The 21681-nt window shown below is 41.0% G+C and overlaps 1 protein-coding gene across 1 annotated transcript; it reads right to left on the bottom strand.

The window, feature by feature from the left end:
• Positions 1-946: 946 nt before the first annotated feature.
• On the bottom strand, positions 947-5707 carry LOC310987085 (beta-1,3-galactosyltransferase 5-like; the record flags this gene model as incomplete). The annotated part of the gene is made up of 3 exons (XM_083973255.1): positions 947-2789; positions 4159-4451; positions 5600-5707. 3 exons carry the CDS (start codon positions 5705-5707, stop codon positions 1628-1630), a joined length of 1563 nt encoding a protein of 520 aa, XP_083829381.1. The 3' UTR covers positions 947-1627.
• Positions 5708-21681: the final 15974 nt, after the last annotated feature.

The following is a 21681-nucleotide window of genomic DNA, read 5'->3' as shown; positions in this document are numbered from 1 at the left end:
TGGTTAACCTAGAATTAACTTTCCCTTGAAAATGTCACAATTGCGAATATGACCCCCAAAAAAAACAGAAGCACTGACAGGAATTTAGAGATACAGTATCAACACAACCACAAACCTTCCCAGGAGAGGAAGGCGATCTGGTTTTGTTTGTTCCTTTCCCATCATGCAGCTAAACAGAAGTGAGTATCTGGTCAAAACACAGTACGAGATCCTATCTCCTTACCAAGACAGTGAAGTTTTCTTCAACAGCTTTCTATAATGCATTGCCTGGTTCCTCATTGAGAAAGTAGATCACATGACGCACCTTCCTGTCAGTTTAACGTTTTGACAGTTTTTTGTTTTTTTTGCAGGAAATTTCATTTGTAGACTGTGTCAACAAGTTAATGTATTGTGTATAGTATACACAGGGCAGTGTCATCAGGGTGCTCTAACCTCTACAGAGTGAAACCAGTGACGAGTCGACCACAAGCAGATTTAACCAAGAATAGATGCATGATTCGAGTTTTTATACTAAATATAGTGACATCCCCTTGAAAGAGTCGATTTCAGCCTCATCTATCCAGGCCATGAAAGATCCCAAATTTATTCTGTGCAGAAAATGTAATTTCTTAAAATGATATGAGGCTTTAGTGTTAGAGTTACAGTCTCTGCAGTGTGAAATTCCTTCTGCGTGTGTGTGTCTTTCCTGAGCTGTAGCAAAGGGAAGTCTACACAACCAAAGGAAATTGCAAATCATAACCTGTGATAACAAACTTGGCTGCATGGTTTTTTTGGGGGGGGGTTTGTGCAGAGGAAACATCAGAGCACGTTTACAGTTTTGATCAGGAGTCTCATATGTGGTCAACGTTCAGGATCACGCTGTGCTGCAAACTGTTCAAACTGCAGACAAGACAATAAACTTAAATGAAGTAACAGTGGCTACGAATATTAAGTCTTCAATAGTTTGGCTTCTTTTATTATTTATAAATTCTTTAAATAAAAAAAATTGACATCTTCAAAATATACAGGAAAATAATATATTTTACATGTTCTTCCAGTGGTCAGTGACTTCTTACAGCCTTATACTTACAGTAAAACAGAGAGAGCCTTAGAAATATTATTGTAAACACAGCTGAATATAACATATCTCCATAAAATCTATCGAGCAAACGCACTGAAAGCTTTCCACAGTTATGAAGCCGTTTCTCTTTAGTTTAAACCTGCATTTGTTACACCGGCTTCAACTGCTCTTTGCCCTCTTTGTTTATTGCTTATCAAGGTTTTCTATTGCACAGCTCACACACATGTACAATGTGATGCAGAACCCAACTCTTAATTGATCTTTTAATTTCACTCACTCATATTTTCACTTTTGCTAAAAAAAAAAAAAAGAGAGAGAAAAAGCCAAAAAAAACAAAACAAAAAAAACATTTCCTTCATATTTTTTTCTTTGTTGCCAACCATGTTGGACTTTTAAATAACAACCAATTCAGAAAGTAGTGTGGTGAAGTTGTTCATAAATCTCTGAAATGGAAAACCATAAACAAATATATTAGAAATATTTATCCTATAAAAATAAGTTAACTTCCCGACGCCCCCGTCACCCAGACCCTTCCACCCTTGTGTGTGTTTTGTCACAGTCATTGCGCTAACAAGGCGCTCCAGGCTTCTTCAAGTCTGTCCAATAGTTTATCAGCTCCTGAGCAGAGCCCAGGATGTAGGTGATGATTTTGGAGTATTCGCAGCGATTGTATTTGGTGTTATAAGCTTTGAACTGCCACGGATCGGGCGGCGACGTCGGCGCCAGTCCGAGCTTTTTCATGCACATGCCGATATAAGCGTCCTCTATGTTGAAAGGTTTGATTGTTTTGGAGATTTCCACGTATTTCGCCGGCAGATCGTTGGAGAAGACGTAGCCCATGCCCAGGGTGTAGGTCGGGTAGCGGGGGTCCGGGTACAGATCCTCGCTCACGTACCACTTGGAGTCCTTGGAACGCACCACCGGCCGGTTCCACATCAGCATCCCCGTCAGGTACTTCTCCTTGGGCACGCCCGGCTTCTTCAGCATGATCACCAGGTTGTCCACGTTCAAGAACATGTCCGAGTCGATCTTCATGGCGTAGGCGGCCGCCGGGCAGCGCGTGGCCAGCCAGTCCATGATCACCATGGTTTTGATGGTCAGGTTGAGGTAGGTGTCCATGAAGTCGCTCTGGACCAGGTCGTGGTGCTGCAGATCCTCCTGCTGGAGCTTCTCCTGCTGCTCCTTGCTGTCTTCTCCTCCTCCTCGGAGGCCCAGCATGAACAGGGTGAGCACCGCCTCGCCCTGAACCTCGCTGCCGTTCCCCCACGTCTGCCGGATGGCGTCCCGGGCCGCCACGTCGTGCGGCGCCACGGGAACCATCAGGACCAGGAAAGGCTTGGTGGTTTTGCACGCCTCTGGCTTATCCACGATGAAGCGGTAGTTGCGTGCGTAGGCTTGGTGGTACTGACCCTCGGTGGTGGCCGGAGGAGGGTCTGCCACAGACGTTTCCGCCGGTGAAGTTTTGGCCGCTGACGTGAGGACGGGCCGCTGCTGCGTGGTGAAGTCGATTCCTCGCAGCTGGACTCTGTGTTTCGGGTGGACTTGGTAGGCGGGAGGTTGATAACGACGACTGTTGGAGCTGCGCAGCGGGAGGACGTCCTCCCACGACAGGGAGCTGTTGGACACGGCGTAACACAGGGCGCAGAGTCCCAGACAAAACAAGAAGATGACCTTGGTCCAGTACTGGAACAAAATCTTCCTCTGGAGGTAAAAGCTGTCGGCGATTTGCCTAAAAAACAAAACAAAAAGAAGATAGATGAGTTTATACTGTATATATCTCTTTAATTTTGTCAGCCAAGTAGACATCTGCACCATAAAGATACTGTTATCATGACACGGCACTTTTTATATGAATGTTCTGTTGAAGTCATAAGTATGTGATATCTGAAAGAACACACACACACACACACCATCAAGTGCCAAAAAGTGTGCACCAAACTGACCTTTTAGTGAGTTCATACCTTTAAGTGTGTGTGTGTGTGTGTGTGTGTGTGTGTGTGTGTGTGTGTGTGTGTGTGTGTGTGTGTGTGTGTGTGTTTCATTTACAAAAAGCGTCAAAAAAAAAAAAAATGAAAATGAAAATGAGCTGCTGCTGTGAGGCTGTGGAGGAAAAAACTTGTCACCAGCAACAGTTGCACTTTAGTAAAAGCAGCACAACAGGAAACATGAGTCTGAAACAGTGACACAGACGCGCTTTATCTCAATCTATGTGTTGCACAAATGCTGCACGTGCCGTTGCTTGATTTGATCATGAACTTGCGTCTCGCTGATATCTCTTCTTTAACAGACTGGTGGTGACACATTTGACACATTTTTGCACCACCAAAAAACCCTGTCCTGAAGTAGATCTGTTCAGATGGAAACGCTGACCTTCTGTTAATTAACTTTTTGGGAGCATTTACCAGTGTGCAAACATTTTTTTCCTCTTGTGGACTATCCATATATTAAAAAAACGCCACTTCCTCTCTAGTTGTTGTTGTTTTTCTTGCAATGCAAAGCTGTTACTTGACTTTTCACATCAAAATTTGAGTATCAGTTCCCTCATTGTGGGTCTGATTAACACAGGCCCAGATGTAAGCAACAGCGGACCATGGCTTATCCATGATACAGGACAGGTCAGGTGATCAGGCTATTCTATATTTTGGATCACCATCACCAAGTCAGAGAGCATCTTAAAGAATAAACGATGGGAAACAGTGCCTTAAAGTGTGAATGAAGACACTTGTCAATTGTTTCACTTCCTACTTCCTACTACTAATGTAGAAGCAGCCATAAAGAGCTCATGCAGCAGTGACTGTTAATTTGTGTCATAAACAAACGTGTGAATCTCAGCTCCAACATAACTGAAACAGGATTACGTATTGTATCTGCACTGAAAAAAAGACATTTAATCTGAATTTGTTGTAGCTCTGCAGAAAAACTCTCCTGATCCCACTCAAAGGAAAACTATAGACAACAAGAATAGGCTATACTGTATTTTGAATTTTAAACGAGGAGAGGACCACGACGTCTCTGCCTGGCTGCACCTGCAGCAAAAAAAAAAAAACACAAAAAAAACAACAACAAAAACTTTAAACCGCACACAGCGCCGAGCTTACTGATGTGAGAAGGAGAAGAGCCTGAGGAGGCGACGTGACACCGGCCGAGCCGCGTGCAGCACGGACAGGAGGAAGCCCAGAGACAGAGAGAGCACGAACGACCGACGCCGCCCGAGCCCCTGGACCCGGGCAGGAGGATGGAGAGGAGGGGGAGAGGGAGGAGGAGAAGGAGGAGACGCCATGAGTGGAGAAGTGGAGTTCTTGGTCGTGGAGTTCACAGAGCTGACAGAAGTTTCCGGTACATCCTCACTCTCCTCAGGGTGCCGCGCGGGGGGCACGCGGGTTTGTCTACTCTGCACGAGCTCAAAGAGCCAACCGCACGCGGAAGGGTGCGTTGGTTTTGAGTTACAGCGAGTGTCGAGGGGGCGCGGCAATTAAGGCTCATTTAAAAAAAAAAAAAGATTAAAGTATGATGATGATTTTAATTATAGGGGATTAAATGGCCTAATCTGGTTCTTCTTTACGAGTTTAAGTTTGCATCACTTGATTAATTCCTCTCTTAAAAAAAAAAAAAAGCATTAGTTTGTTTGCTTCTTTAACATTGTTTTTGTATTCAGTTGCAACACTTTTTACGTTTTTCTCAATTACTCAGAGACTGTTTGGACTAACACTCACCAAACTTTTACATATTAAACTTACATGTCTGCTAATTATACCATTTAAAGATCATATGACATATCCAATCACAATGTCTTATGGAAGAATTCAGATGTTGCAACTGACAGTTGGGGACAGTTGCAACATATTCAACACAATTTCACTGTTTAACTTTTTCTTGTTCATACAAAAGGCCAGGACAGTATGACAAAAAATACTGCTCATGAAAAAAGCTACTTTCATACCTATAAAACAACTTTGTGTCAATACAAGCAGCAGGAGCAGAAGCTGATATGTCTTCTCTATTCTGGGTCTAACGTGTGCGTGTGCAGTGTGAGTGTCATCACTCTAGCATGTTTCTGATTGGAGAAATAAGACTTGTTGCAACCGTCCCATGTTGCAACCGTCCCCAGTCGCCCCTATACTACACCATAAACTTCTTTAAAAGGGCTCTGGCCTGACTCCCATCATGTTGCTGTGCCTAGTTTTACAGCGGTTTACAGTTTGGTTCAAGGAAACACAGTTGATTTCCTCCTTCATGAGGACCGTATAGTGGGAGTGGGGGGTGGTGGGGGGGGGGGGGGGGGGGGGTTATACAGTGGCCTCCTCAGCATAATTTAGATCAGATATGGCCTTATGTCACAGACATGCAGGTTTCTAACCCCAGAGATTGCAGCGAGAACCACAGACCCGCTGTTCCTCTGTTGACGTGTTTATTAAGATGGTTGAGAAGATTCTAAAGAAAAAATGCAGTGGTTTTAATTTGGACGATTAAATCTTTTGCCTGTGTAAAAACTACTCAATCAAAGAAGTTTTGTTGATGGAGTACGGTACTTTTCTTTACTTTTCCATCCCTCTGTGGATTGTTTTCCCTCTGGTCTGTCTCTTTATCCCTGTGCGAGGAAGCCGATGGAAGGGTGTGGTCATCCCAGCTCATCCCCCACCGATCCATGTCGCCGCACACAGCTGAGTCTGATCATCAGCCCACAAGAGTAAATAAACTCTCACCAAACTCATCTCTGCATCTTTCGTCACATTGTTGTGTCACTTTGTGGTTAAAAAAGAAACAACACAAACAAACAACTGCCCTTCATTTTTTTTCTCACACGTCCTCTCTGGGTGATTTCCTTTAATGGTTTGGCTTGATTTCCTTGCGATTTCACTGGTCTGTCTCCATTCTGGGACAAAACACATCCTGCCAACTTTCCTCCAGTTCAGACTCAGCTCTGCCCCTTCACCCCAACCCTCCAGTAAACTGCCTTTAAAGGAATAGTTCACCAAAACATGAAATTCAGTCATTAGTGACTCACCCTCATGCTGATGAATACTTCTGAGTAGTTTTTTATTCCTCAAAGTGCTTCTGGAGACCCGGGAGGCCGGGTTCGTAGTCCAACAAAGTCCTTATATGAGAGTCAATAGGGCCCGACACAAAAACCGTTTTGTATTCCTCCTTACTGCTCGTCCGCTGCAATCCAAGTGTCCTGAAGGGACATAGTCCAGAGTTTACTCGAAACAACGTTTATTTTTAGGACATCATTTAGGACATTTTTACAGCCTAAACAGCCCTGTATTGAATTTGTTGTAAAAATGTCCTAAATTACGTTGTTTCAAGTAAACTCTGGACTATATCCCTTCAGGACACTTGGATTGCAGTGGACGAGCAGTATGGAGGAAGATTAAATGGTTTTTGTGTATAGTTTTATGGACATTTTTGTGTCTGTCCCTATTAATCTCATATAAAGTTTCCATTGGACTACGAACCCCCCTCCTTGGTCTCCAGATGCACTTTGGGGAATAAGAAACTACTCCAGAGTATTCATCAGCATGGAGGTGAGTCACTAATGGCTGAATTTCGTTTTTTGGTAAACTATTCCTTTAACCTTCCACCTGCCTATAGATGACTGTGAATCACACTGTCCACTTGTGTCAAGTTAGCATTCGGATCAACAGATCAACTTCACGCAAGAGGCTGTTGCTGTTCAAACCAAGGAACATGATAAATATTATACGGGTCTGGTCCGGGCTATTTTTGGCAAATTTAGGCAATTCTGAGCAACAAATAGGAAGATAGATTGGCAAGCAGTAGTTCTACAGTGGCTTCACAAATTGAGAAGTGGTTTCAAATTGAGATTTGAAACCACTGTAAAAAAAATAATAATAATAATTTTTGGAGGTAAAATTCTGATTTTTTTTTTGTACTTTTGTTTCACAAAGACTATCCAGTATATTGATGTACTATCATTATCACCCTTGCTGGGGCTTGAACCCACATAATCTTACACTAACCAGCTCGTGTGTGTGTGTGTCCGGACCGTAATAAGCGAACGAGGCAGATTTTTAAAAAAGTTTTGTGCATCTAAAACCTTCTGTCCTGGGACAAAAAAGTATCATGGGAAGAGGCATTCTCAAAATAACTTGAACATACAGTATGTGGTAATTAGAGGGCCAGGGAGCGCATGCAGACCTACGCCGTGCAGAGCCAAACAGCGTACACTAAACTTATAAGAGAAAAAAGAGACCATCTGGATTTGCATACAACATTGGATTTGCTTGTTCTCCGGCCCAAGGCCCCATCTTTTCCACCACCTTTAACAAACACGATCAATGATTTACCCATGTGAATTTTTAACTCTGGGTCCCATGGGAACGTGGAAAACCATGGTGATAGGTACCAGCTCTGCAGGGGAGTGAGTGACATGATCCAAATCTTTAGTTTCTCTTTTGCAAAGAAAGTACACAGCTGTTCCCATTAGAGTTAAATCATCAGTCATACAACTATTTGTTTCCTGGGATAAATCTTATTTAACGTGTTGTTGACGTCCACCATGTTGTTGAAGAGCAGAGATTTCTTTGTTTTCTTAACCTCTTCAACTCTGAATACCTGCAGATAAAATCAAGCTGGTTTCTCAGGTTCAGGCTGACTCAGATACATTCATATACCTTCAAGAAGTCCTCACTTGATCCACCAATACAACATCTATCTTTTCCCCTAAACGACTACAGTATCTAATTGAGTTGACAAAAAAAAACCTCCTGAACTCTCTCAGGTGCGAGGTTCTCGATCTGGACTTGTAACATCAACCCATTTTTTCTTGAAATTTAATTTAACAGCAGCACTGACTTATCTCTTAATGCTTAATGCCAATATTTTCTTTCTCTCTGTTAAGATACAGACAAAAGTTTATGGCACATTTAAAACAAAATGACAGTAAACTGATACTGATTATTTTCAATATATCTGATTCTTTCTTAAATTGGTGCTATTTCCCCTCAAGGGTCCTTTCTGAGATTTGAACCATCTTGACCCACTGGTAACTTTTTTTTTTTAAAACTCTTCCGTAGACACCAGTTCAAATACTTTCTGTCATAAAGTCGTTACTCATGTCCTCACACAGTAATAGGCCTATGTGTTCCCCTGTGGTCTAATGGAGTCAAGTTTCAGTCCCCTGCTATCATCACTATCACCATATATCACACCTTCTGCACACTGATGCGTTGGTATTTGATTGATTGATTGATTCATTGATTCATTCATTTATTGATTCATTCATTGATTCATTGATTGCCTTTATTGTCATTGAAAGAATTCAACTAAATTTACGTTGCTGCCCCACTGTGGTACTAATACAACTTATATAAGACAAGATAAATATAAAACGTGAAACTCATAAAAACATCACATGAGAACAAGGTAAGTGTAAAAAAAAAACATATAAAACATAAGCATTTGTATTTAAGTAAAGGATTTGAATTGTTGCTCCACCCTATAGATAAATGGAGGTGAAACCTGAGTGATTGGTCGGGCAACAAAGTGTCACACAAAGTATTTTCAAAGCAACTTTAGAAATCACTGCTATTTGTGCGTCCGTGCGTAAAATACGCACCAGAAGAAACGCGATGTAAAACGACCCCCCCTCTGTCTCTCTCTTTCCTGGTTGTTGGGGTTGGTAGGTAGACTACTTCTCTTTGTTGATGCGGAACAATAGCGCCTATCTCCTTTTTTAATTATCTGTCACCTGCATCCATCCGCACACAACCCACCTGTTGTTGCCCTACGGGTATAAAGCAGTCCGGCAAAGTAAATCCATAATGAGCACTTATTTTGGAGTTTCCATGAGTAGTTTGTGCGTCAGAACATGAATGTATAAATGAAATAAAATAAATAAACTAATAATAAAAAATATAGTATATAGATAAAAACTTCATGCGCTTTTTGAAAAGAGTATGGTGGTTTTAAATTCTTACCTTTTCTGCCCATTTACTTCTAAAGGATTGAGATCCCCCATGATGAGTGCAGCGAGTCTTCCTTACGTCCTTATTTCCGTGTTTCCTTCCTATTCTATGGATTTTTACATCTGTACAGTCATTAAAGCTCAGAGCGTCCACTTGCCACCGAGTCCTAACAAAGTATAACTAAGCGCACAACTCCCATGCGTGTCGAATAAGACATCCCAGGATGATGACGGTAAAATATTCTCTGGAAGCGCGAGGGAGGGAGGGAGAGAGGGAGGGAGGGAAGCAGGAAGAGAGAGAGAGAGACAGAGAGAAGAGAGAGAGAGGGGAAGAAGGGTGGGACACGGTGACATCTGAAGCTCTCCCACCTTTGTAGACAAAACTTGCGGAACAAGGTTCTCGTCATTTCTCTAGTGTTCACCTGGTTAGAGACACACACGCGCACGCACGCACACGCACGCACAGACGCACAAATCGAAAGCCTGGTTTGGAAATGTCCTTTAATCAAAACCAGCTCATTCTGCGGCTGAAGAATTATCTGAAAATGTATTACATGGGGTCATGAGAGATTTTTGTGTGTGTGTGTGTGTGTGTGTGTGTGTGTGTGTGTGTGTGTGTGTGTGTGTTAGGAGGGGACTTTACCACAGTAATTATGAAAAAGGGAAGGGAGGCATTCCTGTTGATGTGTCAGTGTACCAAAGTAAGACGTCAAGAGGCAAACAGAGCAACTATTGTTACAGACCCAGGTCGATGCAGCAGAAAGTTTGTCTTTTAAGTCATTTATTTAAAAAAAAAATTGATTAATGTTGTTTGACTGTCCAGTCCAAAGAAGACGACTCTGCATGCTGTCATCCAATGATTCACAGCTCTGCAGCTGCTGTCAGGGGCTGGATGGATCTCATTTAACGCAACAAAACAGAAATTATGAATCAGTTCTTAAAAGATACTAACCAAGCCTATTTTCTAGGCCTTCTCTCGAAAATTGCATATCCATTATAAAATGAGTATATCTCTGCAACCACAAGGTCTATTTGAATACTTTTGGTGTCATAGTAAAAGGAAAAAAAAAGAGAAATTTCTGAGATGTGTAAATTTCAGTATATGTGTTACTGGAGAAGCGTAAATGAAGATGGCACACAGAAAAAATAAAATAAAATAAATATTCGCCCCCCCCCAAAAAAAAAAAAAAAATCATATTTTGGATGAGTGTCCTTCAGAATGATGCTACAAAGCTCAAAACCTCCATCAAATGATTGTACAATGTATGAACATTGTCTCTGCAGTGGTTGATTCTGATAAAGTGAAGCAGTACAAAATTATTGAGATTTTACTACAAAATATTCAGGCGAGCTTTCCAAAATGTCCAGCTTGGAACCACCTGCCACTATAAACCATTGTTTAATCTTTATTTTCACACAATTTGCATAAAAGAATCAACCGGGACTAAATAGCAACTCCTTTCTAGGCCCTCTGTGTTGCTCTGCATAGATCTGCACTGAGAGCAGTTTATTTGGGTGCAGTTACGCCTGGCTCTATCTCTGCAGCGGATTGGTTGATTCGAGTGATTGACAGCTCATTCGAACCGTTAGAGCCAATAGAATGAGGCTATACCCACGTTGATGTGATTGACAGCACTGGCAGCCAATCAGAATCAGCAGAATCCTAAAATGTGTGACGTGCAGGCTGTTGTGTGTGCTCGTAAAGGTTCCCTGCTCCTAAAGGAAGCCCGTCCGGACCGATTTAGATGTAACACCGGTCAAAGTTCAAACTGAAATATTGTGGATTTACCCGGCGTAAAACAAACTTTTCAAGGCAAAACAGCAAAGGTAAGAGGAAATGTACAACCATGTTTTGGCCAAGCAGTGTCTGTTTGCTCGACTTTTCTGGTTGTTGTCTTCTCTCTCTGCCGTGCTTCTGTGTAGCAGCGGGTGCTACATGTATGTATCTTCCAATCTTTGTAGCCCTTTCATATGAGCCGTAGCTGATGTGCTTTGCATAATGTACAGTAGTATACGAGCCAGAAGGGTGACTGGGTCCACACAGAGGTGCTTCATGAAGTTTGATGTTTAGTTGTTTGAGTAGTGTTTGGGCTGTGTTTGGGTCATATAAACATGTTTTTTACACGTTGTAGCCCAGCTTCTGCTGTTTAATTTGACATATAATATGACTATATTCTTTCATAATTAGTGCTGTAGAGGCTCTGTGGTTGTTCTGTATGTCTGCCAGTCCCCCAAATGGAGGACTTTGGGGTATTAAAAGAGATCTCATTTAAGATCTCTAATAAAATAAGATGCATCTGAATAGTCAAGAGTGTGTGAAACGAGTGACGTATAAGACGTTCCAGTAAAGCAGAACAGGTTAAGGACTAAGAAATGACATGAGCATGAATAAATACATAAATAACAGTTGGCCGCAAAAGGAAATTAATGCATTCCCCCAAAAAGCTCAACTGCTCCTTTAACAGTAACTGTACAACATGGATGAGATGTTAACGCACAGTCTCATAGGAAAGGTAAAGAAGGATGCCGACTGAAATCTCTACCAGATTTTATTTTATTTTATTTATTTTGTTTACCAAATACCTGTATAATTAATGAGTCTAAACTAAAAATTATTAAAACCTGTCAGCACCTTGATGTTATTCTTCCCTGAACTTCAGCCTCTTGGACGTAAATGTTGCTGACTGACTGACTGATAAAGTTGCTCCATTCGTCACTCAGCTCAATGTTGTGTTGTTAAAAAAAAGAAAGCATCTGCAGTGTCAAGTTTGTTGACTTAGTTGGCAAACAACAGTTTTCTTTAGAAGGAGGAAGTGGTTTGACAAGTGAACGTTGAGCTTGTTTTATTACATCAGGTCTTTTTTATTTGGGCCCATCAAATATTAATAGTACAACATTGCCCAAAGCAATAGCAAAGACTACAAAGTTTGATGCACTGGCTAAAAAAAGGCGGTGACCAACAACAACAGCATTGCTCCCACTGAAACCGAATGTAATTTCAGTGCGAGTTTTCTTTTTTACTGCTAGGTAATCGGCGTTTACATGTAATTTACATATTAGTTCACGCAAACACTCTCCATCCATCTGATAGTGTCCATCAAATTCTTAAACTCAGTGTGGCCCCTGAGCCCCCAAAAATATTTTGCCCCCCCCTGGCCTGGGTTAGAGCGGAAATTGAACTGCATTTAAAAAAATATAGCACACGTGATCGCAGAGAGCAGGAAAAAGAGAAACAGACAAGTGACCGACACTGAATGCAAATGGTCTGGGACACAGTCCAGTTGATGCTGTCATGCTGAAACAGGGAAGCTTCCTTGTAAACACCACATGAACACACCCATCCAACAGAACTGGGGCCCGTTGTTCGAAAGTAGAATAAAGATATCCAGGATAAGTGGAAAAGCCAGGTTGGACAAAGTCTCATGAGTCCATCCTGGTTTAGTTGGTTGTTGGAATGCCGAGCCAGGCTGAGGAGGAGCAGCTTTGTCAAGCCAGGCGTAACTAATTCTCTCATCAGTAGACCACAGAGATTGATCACAGATTCACTGATGAGAGGACAGGTGTGGCTACTTTCCTCCAATCAACAGCGGAGCTTAATGCTGATGTCAGGGGACACACCTCTCTTAAAAAAAAAAAAAAAAAGCACCGCTGCTGTCGTAAAGCTCAGAGAGAGCGCAGCGGACAACTGCGGACTGATTTAATAATCCAAAATTATAATCACAACTCAAGTTCCTTTCACAAATCAACAGTTGTGCACTTTGCCTTAATGATGAGCAGTGGAAGTTGATTCATTGCACAAATCTGAAGTAAAGTTTACAGCACATGGCCAAATGTGCAACAGGTGAAAATTAATTAAATATTAGAACATTATGCTGTTTGGTTCTTCAATAAATTGCCGATAACAATGATGACGAGGTCTATAAATTATTTGGAAGGTGCTCACACTCACTCAATTTTATTCTTATTTTCTTACCTCAACCAATATTTAGGCCAATATAATTGTAACATATTTTATGAAAATAATTTTGAAGGCCTAATTATGAAAAAAAAAAAAGCCTAATAAATATTGTAAATGTTTCATGTTTTTTGATTATTGTTAATGCATTTTATTTGTTTATAATTCAGGCCAATATGTACATAAGAACATGTATGAAACACGTTGATTTCTGATCAGAGTGACTGCTGACTTGACAGATAAAGACAACAGAATCAACTTAGCCTGGCTGTTAGCCTGGTCTGGAGCAGGCTAGCTGCAGAGAATAAATCACCATAGTAACTTGACCAGGATAAAGGTATCCAGCTTTCGAACAACCGACTTGAGGCTAAATTAGGCCAGGATAACCAACATATCCCGGCTTAATCCCTTATCCAGGTTTCGAACAACAGGCCCCTGGTGCTTTATTCCAGAAATATGACGACGGGCAACTCCTTGATATGAGCTTTACCCAGTTTGAGATTTGAATGGGTATCAGGCTACAGCTGATACAGAGAACAGCTGAGCAGCTCTTGTGTTTAACGTCAGTGAACTTCATTTAAAGTCTAATTGTAGCCTGTATAGGTGCTGAAACTGCGGTCTGAGAGGTTAATTGCACACGGTTGTAACCCAGGGAGTCACACTGGTGTTGAGCTTTGAACTGCTTTAAATGATGAGTCGGAAACAAACCAAGTCATAATGTCATAATTTCACACTGTTGTGAAAACGGTGAGTTGTTTTATGAAGCTGCTCTGAGTTCAAAGTCCTGGGATTTAATGTGTGGCCATAACATCATAACACATCTCTGTATTTTATAACATAGATTAGACATTGAACAAGCCTTTTTAGAAACAGGATGTAACCTTTCATCTTAAAGTGGCAACTGTGTCTGGGATCGCTTCATTTGTGGTGTGTCAGTCCAACCACATCAGTCTGAGTGTCAGCACGCATGGAGGTTTCCTGCAGGAATGGAGAAATTATAATAATAATAATAATTCTTATATATAATTTCTATATAACAGTAAGCAAAACAAAACACCATACATATGAGCGACAGTCAAAGTAACAATAAAATACACTGCCAGTCCCAAAAAAAAGTCACACACTCTAATATTTCATTGGACTGCTTTTTGCTTTGATTACCGCACGCATTTGCAGTGGCATCGTTTCAGTAAGCTTTTGCAATGTCATAACATTTATTTCCGCCCATAGTAGCATTCATTTTTCCAAGATTCTCAGTGGGATTAAGGTCTGGTCACATTGGACCACATCTCTTCCTTGAAGATGATGGTTCCCCACTATCCTTCCAGTTTGTAATAATGTGTTGGACAGTTCTTAAACCAATGTTAGTAGTCTCAGCAATCTCCTTAGATGTTTTATTTGCTTGATGCCGATAATCTGACCCTTCTGAAGCAGATTAATATCTTCTCCACGACCACAGGATGTGTCTTCTGACATGGTTGTTTAAGAAATGAGACTGCATCAGTTAGGGTTAAATAAGTTGTTGCCAGCTGAAACATAATCATCCATGCAGTAATTATCCAATGAGAGGCTCTTACCTATTAGTTTATATAGTTCAATCCAAGTGGTGAATTTTTTTTTTTGGACAGGCAGTGTATCTCGCTATTCAAATGCAATCCGAAGATGTCCAAGGGTCAGGGGTCAGGGTTAGTTCAAGGACCTTAGGGACCGACTGGTGGTTTAAGGGCTGAAGAAGGCCAGAGATGCAATATGGGGGGTGCTGCCGGATGCAGGGCGCTGAAAGTGGTTATCAGGATGTTGAATTGGTGTCTGAAGGCTGCAGGGAGCGCAGGATGGGAGCGATGTGGCAGGACTTCCGTGACCGTGTAACAGCCTGGCAGCCGAGTGGCGGCCCAGAGATGGTTTATTAAGACAGGTGACTTACAATAAAGTGTTGTGGTCGTTGTAATCTTAATTGCAATTTGGATTTGGATTTTATTATCTTATATGATTCTCAAGAAGCAATGTTTAAATTGAGTTCCCTTTAGTGTGGAGCACTTTGAGTTCCCATGTGCCACAGTGTGCTGCTGTGAATGGGACGGTCAATAGGACGCACACATCCTGCTGAAGAGAAATGAGGCTTTCACTTCTTCGCTGACACTGAGCCAACAAAAGCATGTGAATGTGCAGGTCACAACTTGTCCACCAGAGCATTTTGGAGTTGTTGGATTGTGTATTTGATGAGTTTGATGAGGGAAACCAAGAAATCCCATGAGCCTCCGTAGCGTAGCTCTGAGCAGCTCGCGGCTCTGCTCCGTCGTTCTAAAAATAGCTTGCACTGACAAATAAAGGTAACAAACCTACTGCTATGACTATAGGGATTATGGCATTGAACCAATTTGCCAAAATGTTGAACTATCCCTTGGGAGGTACTTTTGCACACCCCAGGCCGGTGTAATAACCCTGCACCTATGACTTCAGCCAACCACACTTGATCACATATGCGTTCACACATTTAGACAAACAGTGTCGCTTGAGACGCAACAAACTCTCAGATCTCAACACTATTTTTTTTACATCAACATCTTGTGAGAAAATACAGACATATTGGAAATATTGAATAAAATGGTGATCAAAAGAAGAAGAAAAAAATCAACAAATCAAAAAATTAACATCTTTTCCACGACGACAGGAAGTGTCTTCTGACATGGTTGTTTATGAAATGAGTTAGGGTTAAATAAGTTGTTGCCAGCTGAAACATAATCATCCATGCAGTAATTATCCAATGGGAGGCTCTTACCTATTAGCTTATATAGTTCAATCCAAGTGGTGACTTTTTGTTTTTTGGACAGGCAGTGTATCTCGCTATTCAAATGCAATCCGAAACAGGTGGGGTTTGTAGGGTTGCAGATGTCCAAGGGTCAGGGGTCAGGGTTAGTTCAAGGACCTTAGGGACCAACTGGTGGTTTAAGGGCTGAAGAAGGCCAGAGATGCAATATGGGGGGTGCTGCCGGATGCAGGGCGCTGAAAGTGGTTATCAGGATGTTGAATTGGTGTCTGAAGGCTGCAGGGAGCGCAGGATGGGAGAGATGTGGCAGGACTTCCATGACGGTGTTAACAGCCTGGCAGCCGAGCGGCGGCCCAGAGATGGTTTATGGGTGACTTACAATAAAGTGTTGTAATCTTAATTGCAATTTGGATTTGGATTTTATGATCTTATATGATTCTCAGGAAGCAATGTTTAAATTGAGTTCCCTTTAGTGTGGAGCACTTTGAGTTCCCATGTGCCTCAGTGTGCTGCTGTGAATGGGACGGTCAATAGGACGCACACATCCTGCTGAAGAGAAATTAGGCTTTCACTTCTTCCGGCTATCGCTGACACTGAGCCAACAAAAGAGGGAGAAGTTACAAAAGAGTGTATGCATGCGTGTGTGTGTCTTCCATTTAGCCGAGTTACTGCGTCAGACTTTCAGGTATTAGTCAGAGGCTTTGGTTACTCAATGGTTAGTTGCTGACGTCAGTGTGAACAGCTGTTTTACCAGCGTCCTCGCCATGAGTCGTGACAACATGCTGTCCACAGCAGCCCAAGAAGCCCAGTCGTATGTTTAACAGCTTTTTACTGAATGTTTACGACAGTTAAACATTGACCCACACGCTGAAACACCGTCGGCCGGGAAGTTAAAGCTGGTGCATGAGGAAGGATGCGCCCACTTGACGTGTTCGTTACACCTCAGAAATGTACACAGGGGTGCATTTACAAAAGGACCTGTAAGAAGATTTTTAATGGTGAAAGCCAGTTTACATGATGGTGACTTTAAAGGTATAGTTCAACATTTTGGCAAATTGGTCCATTGCCATAATCCCTATAGTCATAGCAGTAGGTTCGTTACCTTTAATTGTCGGTGCAAGCTGTTTTTAGAACGGCGGAGCAGAGCCGTGAGCTGCTCAGAGCTACGCTACGGAGGCTAATGGGATTTCTTGGTTTCCCTCATCAAACTCATCAAATACACAATCCAACAACTCCAAAACGCTCTGGTGGACAAATTATGACCTGCACATTCACCACGCTATGAGATAATAACAGAACGTTACGAGACAGAGTTGTTTTAGAGGTAAATTCATTAAAAACTGATGATACACGTTCCCATCAGGCACAGAAAACAACTCTGTTATTCTGTTATTATCTCATAGTGTGGTGAATGTGCAGGTCACAACTTGTCCACCAGAGCGTTTTGGAGTTGTTGGATTGTGTATTTGATGAGTTTGATGAGGGAAACCAAGAAATCCCATTAGCCTCCGTAGCGTAGCTCTGAGCAGCTCGCGGCTCTGCTCCGCTGTTCTAAAAATAGCTTGCACCGACAAATAAAGGTAACGGACCTACTGCTATGACTATAGGGATTATGGCAATGGGCCAATTTGCCAAAATGTTGAACTATGCCTTGGGAGGTACTTTCGCACACCACAGGCCGGTGTAATAACCCTGCACCTCTGGCTTCACACTTGATCACAAATGCATTCACATATTTACACAAACAGTGTCACACAACAAACTCTCAGATCTCAACGCTATTTTTTTTTACATCAACAACTTGTGAGAAAATACAGACATATTGGAAATATTGAATAAAATGATGATCAAAAGAATAAGAAAAAAATCTTAGACCTGCCTTATCTTATCAGATTCACACAGTTTATGTGTTCTTCCCATGTCCAACGTCACTGAAAACCAAGTTAATCTGTTAATAATCTGTTTTAGGTGATGTGGCTCCACTTCCCCTCCCACACGGCCTCTGTTGTGAAAGGAGCCAGGTTACCGTAACTGCACGTGATAAAGCTGTCCAACTGATAAGACTACCCAGACCTAGCACGTTCAGTATTCTCTTTGTCACACCAGAAAAGATGTTCTTTAACTCACTGACCGGAAACGGTATCAAATGAATAGTTAAAATATGTTTAATCAGCTCCTTGCCCAGATTTTAGTGTTGATAACATTGTTAGTCCTCTTAATTGATACACAACTGAATCAACGGTCAAAATGCAATTTGACATAGTTCAAAAAAAGTTCATTCTTTGAAGTTATATATAGCCATGGTAAACACAGTGGACAATTAAACCAAATGAAAAGAAAAATCAATCATGGCCCATAACGTCACTCTGAATGCCATTCCAGTAAAAGCACGCTACAGTAGCAGGGAGGGACCTGTCTCTCTGTCACTCGCTCACTCGCTTTGGTTTACTGCATGTGATGTAATTCAATAACTGTCATATAATTGCAATTGTTCAACAAAAGTATCTGCTTGTGTAACCATCTGAAAAACTCGGTTGCACAAGTGTCAAAAGTGGGAGAGACGAAGAGTTCATTTGCAAAAGCAGATAACTCTGTTTAAAAAAAATTAAATAAAATAACATTTTTAATTACACCAGGTTATATCAGTCAAACCAAAGTTGAGTGGCTGACCAAGGAGATGAGGAAAAAAATAAAGCTTTATTGAAAACAACACTATTATAAAGAATAATTCAAAAGCATCAGCTCATTTTTTTCAAAATGGCACTTTGCAAATGAACTCTTCTGTTCTTCTGTTAAAACCATGTTTTATTTCAATTAAATACACTATAGATTTGATATAAAATAAATTATCTTTTCTTTTTAGCTGAGGGATAATGTAAATATCAAGCCACATGATTATTATGAGTACTGGCACTGAATAGAGTAATGGTCTTGAAAATGGTCTTGCATTGGTCTTGACTCGGTCTCGACCCCTCAAAGTCTGGGTCTTGTCTTGGTCTTGGTTTGCTCTGGTCTTGGTCTTGACTCGGCCTCGGTTTAGGTGGTCTTCACTACAACACTAGTGACTGCACATTTTGTAGAGCTGACTGAATGTTTAGTGAGAATTACTATATTCTATAGTGGACTCATAGCATCCCACAATGCAGTGCGAAAAGTAGTGTACAACTGATGGTCACTAAGCAAGTTATATATACCATAACGCATAATCTGCAATGTTCTAAATATGCAACAGTAAAAATGCAATTAACTGTGCGGCAGAGTAATGTCTGAAAGTGTTTTTTTCATTTTACCAGTGAGGTTCCTACAGTACACAGTCCTCTATGTAGATTGTAGATTGAAAATGTAGTTTTACAGGAAGAGAAAATACCGTACATAGTTTAGTATTTGGTAGATAGTATTTGGTTTAAATCGAGAGAGATATGAACAGTTTACATGAGGACATGATTAAAGCTGAAGAAATTACATTTTTTTATGGCTGTGGTGGTGAAAAATGTTCTGCTGCATCTTTGGCTAACGTAGCTTTGCCAAGTTCAATCTGAGCTTTCAAAACATGGCCGACAGTGAAGGAGTCATATATATATATATATATATATATATATATATATATATATATATATATATCATATTTTTCAAAATAAAATAAAATTCACTCTGCTGACTTTAACTTCTGCTTCAAACTGAGGGAATGTAGTGGATTCAAAAATACATAATTTTTCTTTGAGTAAAAGTCACAATTCACACAAAAAACAAAGTACAGATACTTGAAAAATACAAATAAAATACGTATATTATTCAAGTAAAAGTACTTATATTACAGCAGCTGTTGACTGACCCCCAATTCCAATCCGCCCCCTAAAGACTCAAGCCCTGAACCCTCACTGACTAAAGTGACGTCAGCTCTAAGTGACAGAGTGTGAGAGTCTGTGAGGGTCCAGATGCTGTAAACATGAATGGAACAGCACTTACACACTCTCACGACACGTTACCTTGACAACAACATGTTGTTGACTCCGGTCTTGGACCGATAATTTACCGTACTTTCAACGCGCACAAGGTGTGTGAGGGGGACGGACTCAAAACAAAATGTTCCCGGATCAGATCTGATCAAATCATCATCAATAATCACAAACTGCACGTTAATACTGACAGTAAACTTCTTCTTTTTTTTTTTTCTTTCTTTCTTTTGGTTGTTGCTCTTGTCCATTAACAATAAAGAGAGCGGCGGAGCTCTCTCTGTCCACGTGTGTTAATTTACTTCTTTTTTTTTTTTAACACTTGCGTTCCGACGGCATCCCATGTGTTTGACTTCACAACGCTATGAACTGTGGGTAATTTGCCTACCCAAAGTCAGCATCGGTGCTGACTTACGGTAAGGGGGCAGTAAGGGCTCATTCACTGACTCACTGACTTGATGATCTGACAACGGAACAGCCCTCACACACTCACGGACTTCCCGTGAACACGCCTCTAAGTCAGTGAGTCCGTGAGGGGTCGGATTGGAATTGGGCCTGAATCTTTTCAGCGTGGGGTCATAGATTTTATCTGTACATAGAAGAAGGCGAGGTTTCCTCTTGTTTCCATGTCATTGTGCTCACATTACACCTGTGACCTGCCTCCTATTTTTCTATTTTTTTTTTGTATCTATTTTTCCGTCTCTCTCTTTTTCTTTTTTTTTTGCTTTATTTTCAGTTTTCAGTCCAAAGCGATGAAAAAGACACAAACACACAAACACAACACGAGTTGGAGAAGGTAGATTTTTCTTTACATCTGTTTGTGTTTATTGACGTGGAGTCATTGTCATAGTCATCAACACTCGGCGGCATCCTTAGAAATTGTTGCAGTGGCCCTGATGTACAAATCACATCTGTTGTCAAGTTATTAAAATTCAGTTTTTTTTTCTAAAATGTAATGAAAAGTACATTTATACACTTTACATTTGTGTAAATATCTTTTTTTTTATATACTGTGTGATATATTTCAGTTGAAACACAAGGCACTTGGACACCTTTGAAATACTGATTAGGATTAAAAAAAAAAAAATCAATGTGCAAACAAGAGTAGCTACAAGATACAACAACACAGATACAGGCCACATGTGGCCATCGTCAAACCGTTACCCTCCGAAAATACTTGAGACTATTTGAAATTGTCGCTTGGCTTCTTCTCGTGTACCTTTATGTGTTTTAACATTCATCTAAAGCAAATGTGTACCCATTATTGCCCAATACACACCCTTGTCTATAGATCGCTCCTGGTTGAACGTGTTCCTCAGTCGGTCTTGTTTAAAAAGCAGGGCTGATCCTGTTCAGATCATTGTCTGATAAGCTGAGAAAGAAACTAGCGAAGATAAATTGCAAGCAAACGGAATTAAACTCAAACCTACATTCAGTTACGTCAACACGTCTTGAAAAAGATCACGTGGTCGTACAGGTAGCTCTGTGTGGATCGTTAAGTCTTTCGTCACACATCGTAGTGCTGTTAGTGTGATTGTCCCAAATCAAACTCTGTCTGCGTCACACAATGCCTCGGAGATCAAGACAAAGCCGCGCGCTGAGGTTCCCCCTCTAAGCCCAATGAGTCAGAGATAACCACGACTGAAAGGGTTTGATTTTCCTGCAATGGGCGTTATTAATCTGTTTGCTGTGGGATTGTAAATGACAGTCGGGTAAGGAGTCAGTATGTTTACATATTGCACACGTAAGTAAGCTGAGAAAAGTCAAACACAGTAAAACTTTGATCTCAGATTTCAACGAGCTGGTTTCCAAGGAACAGCGAATCCATTCTGTAAATGTTATCTTCTCTCACACACACAAACACCTTGTAAACAATAAGATTTAAACAACCTATAAAATGTTGGTGTAGGTATCAAATTTTCAAAAAGCTAGCGCTCTTATTTTGAAATTGAACTCCATAATTGCACAAATTCCTTATTTCATCTGAAATACATGAATGGAAGTAACATAAGTCGACTG

This window comes from Trachurus trachurus (genome assembly GCF_905171665.1).
Source record: "Trachurus trachurus genome assembly, chromosome: 1".
Lineage (NCBI taxonomy): Eukaryota > Metazoa > Chordata > Actinopteri > Carangiformes > Carangidae > Trachurus > Trachurus trachurus.
This window is presented reverse-complemented; position numbering and strand designations above follow the sequence as displayed.